This window comes from Berghia stephanieae, chromosome 2 (genome assembly GCF_034508935.2).
Source record: "Berghia stephanieae isolate SIO BIC M18660-M18661 chromosome 2, UCSD_Bste_1.3, whole genome shotgun sequence".
Classification (NCBI taxonomy): Eukaryota; Metazoa; Mollusca; class Gastropoda; order Nudibranchia; family Aeolidiidae; genus Berghia; species Berghia stephanieae.
In genome coordinates this window covers 105,498,830-105,506,927 of record NC_088361.1, presented here as the reverse complement: position 1 = coordinate 105,506,927, position 8,098 = coordinate 105,498,830, and the positions used below count along the sequence as shown (strand labels likewise).

The 8,098-nt window shown below is 35.9% G+C and overlaps 1 protein-coding gene across 2 annotated transcripts in view; it reads left to right on the top strand.

The window, feature by feature from the left end:
- LOC144966149 (calcitonin gene-related peptide type 1 receptor-like) overlaps positions 1-8,098 on the top strand; it is a 230,998-nt gene that overhangs the window by 197,297 nt on the left and 25,603 nt on the right. For both annotated transcript variants that reach the window (XM_078902272.1, XM_078902271.1), the window contains 3 exons: positions 1-41; positions 3,104-3,183; positions 5,321-5,456. The exon at positions 1-41 is cut by the window's left edge and continues 23 nt beyond it. In XM_078902272.1, the coding sequence (XP_078758398.1) occupies positions 1-41; positions 3,104-3,183; positions 5,321-5,456 (257 nt within the window). The remainder of the gene's footprint in view (positions 42-3,103; positions 3,184-5,320; positions 5,457-8,098) is intronic.

Sequence of the window (8,098 nt, the reverse complement as noted above, 5' to 3'; positions counted from 1 at the left end):
TGCTGTGGATCATTGCCGGCCCCATCCTCTTATCAGTCGTTGTAAGTATCAATGTGTGACCAGTAGTGACCAATCGCCTCGAAATGTTATTATTAGTCAGTGTGAATGTCATGCTTAAAATTTAATTTTAAATTAAACTTCAAAAATGTGATCCACACGGTATTATGTTGGGATGAAGTCGCCCCCAAAAAGAAAAAAAAAAGAATTTAGATTTGAAATGGTATGAAATACAAACTTTGAGTTATTTTAAAACATTTCTATGCAAGAAATTGTCTTTATTCCCCATCATGATGAAGTGAAATTAACGATAGCCATCGTTAACATACGGCCTGACAAGAACCCCCTAGGACTGGCAGTTTGACTTCATTTTTTTAGGTTTGTGTAGCGTCTAGTGAGTTGTCGTTAGTAGAGCTCAAGGAAAGAAGTGATTTCATTGGTTGAACAATTGAATACAACCCACGATATGTATTATTTTGTGGCAAAAGACTGGCCTTTTGACGTCATTTTTGGTCAGAGTCAGGCTATAACTTTACGATGACAACGAATTAACCCAGCGTTTCGTATTTGTGGCGAAAGGAGAGAGCGGTGTGGATTGCCTGAAGACCGGGACCGTAAAAAAATATTAAGGAAACGGTGAAAATGGAGAGGCTTCGGATTCGAACGGTACAGTACTGTACTGTTCCCATCCAAAGACTTTGTATTTGTGGCTATACATTCAATTTTCCACACTTAGTTCATCCCGACATAATACCGTTTTGAGACTGTGGATCACAAATATGTTACATCAAATTCTTCGTTGAGGTGAGGGAGTTTTAATTCTTAAATTAAACTTTGAAAACAGTACTATCCAGACTCTGATAATTTTGACATAAGAAATAATTTTATTCAAATAGTCCTTTCCTATATAACACCAGATTGACGCGGTGGTCACATATTTTGATCTTGTCCATTCATGACTGGACACATGAGAATGCTATTCAATTGCATCTTATCTTGCAATCGCCTACTACTACTACTACTACTACTACTACTACTACTACTACTACTACTACTACTACTACTACTACTACTACTACTACTACTGCTACTACTACTACTACTACTGCTACTACTATTACTACTACTACTACTACTACTACTACTACTACTACTACTATTACTACTACTACTACTACTACTACTACTACTACTACTACTACCACTACTACTACTACTAATACTACTGCTACTACTACCACTACTACTACTACTACTACTACTACTACTACTACTACTACTATTACTACTACTACTACTACTAATACTACTGCTACTACTACTACTACTACTACTACTACTACTACTACTACTACTACTACTACTACTACTGCTGCTACATCTACTACTACTACTACTACTACTACTACTGCTGCTGCTACTACTACTACTACTACTACTACTACTAACTACTAACTACACTACCTACTACTACTACTAATACTACTACCTACACTACTACTACTACATAACTACTACTACTACTATACTACTACTACTGACTACTACTACTACTGACTACTATACTACATACTACTACTACTACTACTACACTACTACTACTAAATACTACTACTACTACTACTACTACTATAACTACTACTACTACTACTACTTACTACTCTACTACTACTACATACTACTACTACTACTACTATTATACTACTACTAACTACTAACTACTATATACTACTACTACTACTACACTACTACTACTACTACTACTACTATATATATACTACTATACTACTACACTACTCTACTACTACTACTACTACTACTACTACTACTACTACTACTACTACTACTACTACTACTAACCATACTACTACTACTACTACTACTACTACTACATAATACTACTACTAACTACTACACTCACTAACTACTACTACTACTATACTACTACTAACTATACTATCTACTACTACTTACTAACTACTACTACTACTACTACTACTACTACTACTATACTACTACTACTACTACTACTACTACTACTACTACTACTACTACTACTACTACTACTACTACTACTACTACTACTACTACTACTACTACTATACTACTACTACTACTACTACTACTACTACTACTACTACTACTACTACTACTACTACTACTATTACTACTATACTATATACTACTACTACTACTACTACTACTACTACTACTATCTAACTACTACTAAATACTAATACTACTACTACTACTACTACTACTACTACTACTACTACTACTACTACTACTACTGATACTACTACTGCCACTACCACTAATACTACTGCTACCATATTTTTGGTGGCTGTAGTTGAGCAGTTAAGTTGGATTCGTATTATAGCGGAATAGCAGTTTCGCTGTATCATTGTTCCCTGATAAAAAATAGGCTTGTTTCATTCCTATCTTGTTACATTTGTTCAGGTCTTATTTCTGTGCAAATGGTTTTTTTTTCCAACTTTGAATGCTTGTTTGTTTTTTTTTTAATTGAATGGCAAACAGCGCTCAGCTGGTAATAATGTACAATGTCCTACACCACAAATGTGCTACTTACTAATAAATAGAGGTGCCTAAATGAGTCAATAAAATGGAGATAAAAGATAAAGGGAGTAAAGCTGACTCGTGAATGAACACACACACACACACACACACACGCACACACACATTTACAAATTTTCGCCTATTTTATTATGACAATCTAATATATATATATATATATATATATATATATATATATATATATATAAGAGAGAGAGATATATATATATATATATATATATATATATATATATATATATATATATATATATATATCTATATATATATATATATATGTGTGTGTATTCTGTGTTTACTTAATAAATGCCAAGGGGCCGAAACGTCGTTTGTTTTGTGTTGTTCATTCATGAGTCAGAGTTACTCCCTTTATCTTTATCTCCATTTGCTGATTACTGTAGTGGGCATTGGGGTTCATGGATGCATAAACATCAAATGTTTAATCAGATTATGGGTGAATTAATGTTATGTTTGACACAGAAACACAATCATTTTTTATCACTTCTATCCTCAGCTGATCGTCGTCATGCTGATCAATCTTGTCTGTCTTCTCGTCACCAAATTACAACAGATCCCAGAGGCACCCCAAAGCAAGTGAGTTTCGATTGGATTGTTTTAAATACATATTATATATTTTTGTTAACGTTACCGGTTAAGTCCTGTGCATTGATGATATTTATTACCTATTAAAAAAGTATGCTCTTTCGCCACGACATCATAAGATATCGTCGCCCAGGCATTCCATGAAGGAATATAGATAATTCATCAAACAAGATGTCTGATGTCAACAGCAATAACCCATGTTGTCCAAGTGAGCAATTTGCGAGTTATTAATCATGCCCAAGGAAAAAGAAGGAGGTGCCTGAAGCGGAGCTCGAATCCGGGATCTATGGGTCACAGTATAATGCCTTAACGACTCGGCCACTTCGCCCTTCCTATAAGAGTTAAATAACAACTTGACTAACCATGATGCAAAATGGTATTATGTCGGAATGATTTACACATAATTGATTTAACTTTACTTAATCTTCTTCTCTCCTTGTGGAACATGGGGCCTTTACCAGCGTCCATCATCTGATTCTGTCCTTGGTAAGGTCCCAGGGGAGGCCTACCATTTTACGAGGGTGTGCCTGAAAGTTTTTCAAATTCCGTAATAACTCCCTCATTGTTATGAATAATTTGTTAAACAATACATCAAAAGAATGCTTGAAATGTCAGCTACAGATTACATACTTTATTTTTGGCATATCCACCGTCACAACCAACACAACGACGTTCCATTTGACGCATTCCGTCGGCAAAAATCTGAAGTCCTTTTTTCTCTACATCAAGATCGGACAGCAGCCTGCCTTTACGTCGTTGTTGCTTTCATGGTGGTTTCCTTTGAGATAATCCTTCAATTTTAAGGAATAAGGAATAGTCTGAATATGCCAGGTCTGGACTGTAGGGTGGATGTGGCAAGGTGTAGGGATCCATTCTCCTCAGAGTGGTTTGAGTCCGTTGACTCGTAATGAGCCGAGCGTTGTCGTGTTGCAATATCGCATTTGTGACCCTCCGCCTCAAAATGGTATTATGTCGGGATGATTCAGACCCCAGAAAGTGAATTTAGAAATAGAATGATGAGAAATTGGACCTTAGAAGTTTTTGTAAAGCAAAAAATAATATTTATACTCCAGCATGACGTAGAGAAATTAAACCCAAGTTTGATATTGGTGGCTATAAATTCAATTTCCCTAACCGAGTGGATCCCGACATAATACCGCTTTGAGTCGATGGGTCACATTTTTCTTGTTTTTGTTTTGATCGAGTCCCCTGCCTCCTTCCACGAACGTTACCCTTCGTCAAATGTTGTGATAGCAACATATTATATCAATCAACACAGGGGTCACGATAAACACGCTTCATTCTGGTATGGATTTCCATGGGTAAACAGTCTTCAGCATTCGGAAATCAATGACAGCACGCTGCTCGAATCGAATATCTTTTGATGCATCCATTTTCATTTTTTTGGTTTTAACCGAGGTTGTTGACCACATAATAAGACAAAGGCGATTATGTCACGCAGAGTCGTTGTAGACCTTAGAAATTTCGACACATCAAAGCCAATTGAGTAGAACGTATGTATTCCAAATGTTAAAGTTCTAAGTCAAATATATTTGAAATTGTAAGGAAAATTCCAAAACTTTCCACCCTACCTTCGTAAGTTCGTCAGACAGTTAGCGCCTTCATGATTGCTTTGGCCGCCCCACCTTTCGTGTCCATTCGGGATTCAAATCAACAGACTAGAAGGTGACATTAAACAAACTTGCCCACTTGAAATCTTTAAGGATTATTAGTTTTCAGTAAGTGACCAATTTATACCGTCAGAAAGATTGAATGACGTTTCTAAGTCCTTACAAAAAAAAGCTCGTTTTTGATACTTTCGTTGTTTCATACAAATCTTGTGATCATCAGGGAGTATATGTTGTTGGTGAAAGTAACGACAACGAGCTATATCAATAAATAAATATAGATCACTGATTTCAAGCTCTGTGGAATTTCAGGAGCGATAACGTTTTAAAGGTGGCACTTAATACAAACATTACGAGTGGATTAATTGATTTCATACTATTATCTTTCCAAACATTATGGTGGCCAATCTCCTCCACAGGATGAATGGAGGTGTACGATGGCTTACAGACTATAAAATTAATGCGCGCGATACATTCCTTCCATCCTCAACCCCTAACAGGAAAGCTGCCAAAGCCATTTTGATCTTAGTTCCCTTGTTTGGACTACAGTTTCTACTATTTCCAGTGAGGCCCGACCCTGATACAGACTTATACACTGTCTACTTACACGTCATGGCAGTTCTGATGTCCACTCAGGTATGTATTGGTGGTCATTATTTAACATCGACTCCAAGACTCCACAGACCCACACACACATACAGCACACACACGCACACACACACACACACACACACACACAAATATATATATAACAAATATATATTACTTCTAATATTTTCATGACAATTACTACTACTACTACTACTACTACTACTACTACTACTACTACTACTACTACTACTACTACTACTACTACTACTACTACTACTACTACTACTACTACTACTACTACTACTACTACTACTACTACTACTACTACTATTACTACTACTACTACTACTATTACTACTCTACTACTACTACTACTAATAATAATAATAATAATAATAATAATAATAATAATAATAATAATAATAATACTACTACTACTACTAATACTACTACTACTACTACTACTACTACTACTACTAATACTACTACTACTACTACTACTACTACTACTACTACTACTACTACTACTACTACTACTACCACTACTACCACGACTACTACTACTTCCACTACTGCTAATAAAGAGGAGGAAGGAAGAGGCGGAGGATCGTTGATTATAGACATCAGGAATCCCAAAAATCTGATAATCTGCGTTCTGATAAAGTTTCAATTGATGGTTTTTCCTTCTCTTGAACCCTTGAGACAGTCAGAATGAGCATCGCCGTCAATTTTTCATATTCGAAAATGAAAAAGAAATCACGGAACCTCTACATATGGCATACGATCTAACATGTAGCCAGCCCACTGCCCAACTCTGTGGTTTTAGGAAATGTTAAAATTGAGCTCAGCGTTTAAACTATAGATCAGAAATATTTTTGGCAATTTTTTTTTATTTTAGCTTCCCTCAGTTCAAGAAATTAGATTCACCCACTTTAATAAAGCATATGAATGTAATCCAGTGGCGGTTCTAGCCTATTTATAGTGGTCGGGCAAAATATGGGCCGGTCAAATTAACACACACACACACACACACACACACACACACATACACACACATATATATGTATATATATATATATATATATATATATATATATATATATATATATATATGCTACTTAAAATAACAACATTTAAAAATACAGTTTTGTTGATGATTATGTACCAACCTTGCCTCTGTTTTTAGATTTAATCCACTCGTTGAGACTTTGCATCATGCAAAATGATTTATGATCATGTCATTAAGTCCAATTTTTGGCATCCATTGTTTGTACATGGACATCTTGTCCCATAGTATTCCGTACACATGTTTTGATCCGTTTTAAAGTACAAATAAATGCCAGTCTCTGCGGGGTAGACTAGTGTTGTATCTCTAACTTTTAATTGAATGAAAGGGTGAACGAATTCCGGATAAATATGTTGTCAATTTTATTCATCATTCACACTAAATATTTCAATCACAAATAATCACATTGGCAATGAAATGACAATACCAGTAGACACCAATCATTCCAAATGTAATTAAAAGTGAATCACTAAAGATAATAATAGAAACTAAAGAATGAAGCGACCAAACATTCTCAATGCGACAACACCTTGACAACACAAGAAAAGCTGACAGAACTATAGAAGTGCATCTCTTCATTCTCCAGATGTTTTCACTCTTCAATGGTGAGATGGATATTTTTTCAAGCAAGAGACTTTTCGTTATATTTCTATTTTTTAAATTATAACTTTAAAACTTCCACCAAGAGAGCAACAACAGCGATATGACTCGAATTTTATTCAGAGCTCAAATCGCATCGATTTTTTTGTTCTCTTGGTAACTTACTTGCTTATCTGAACCAGCGACCACCTGAGCTCTAGCCCTTCGGTCCTGTGCCATGACGTAGAAGATAGTCTTTTGTAGTTGTTCCAGATGACTATAACGTGTGTTACTGATGCTTGGTAAAAACGATGATACACATGACAAGTTGGAGTAGAATAAATTTAATCGCTTGGTATTCAGAGAGGGTGTCGGACACAGTAAGAACTACAGCTGGGATACTACTGCAGTAATCAAAATGCCAAACAGTTGTAATTCACCTTAAGCACTTAGATTAAATGCAGTTAATTTACTTTACAATTAATCACTTCCTTTTGATAACAGACGATAGAAGTTACCTTCGCCGGCGTAGTTTTTGGAGGTTAGAGATGTCAAGGTGTCGATGGATAACGCTGGTGTTGAAGTCGACTGCCATGATGGTGTTGGTGGTGATAGTGGTGGTGGTTGGATTAATTTCGTAGATAGTGGTTGGAATGGCGGTAGTGGTGGTGGTCTGGTTGTGGTGGCGCAGGAGGAGAATTTAAAGATGGTGGTGGTTTTAGTGATGCTGGTAGTTGGATGGTGGTGGTGGTAATGGTGGTGATGATTATGATGATGTTAACATTATTTTTATTGTCATTGCAGTTGTTGTAAAAGATGATGATGATGATTGATGATGATGATGATGATGATGATGATGATGATGATGATGATGAGGAGGAGGAGGAGGATGTAATAATGGTGATGGATTTGGTGCTGCTGGTAGTTGGTGGTTGTGGAGACGGTGGCGATGATTATGATGATGTTGACATTGTTATTGTTATTGCAGTTGTTGTTGTTGTTGTTAATGATGATGATGCTGATGATAACGATGATGATGATG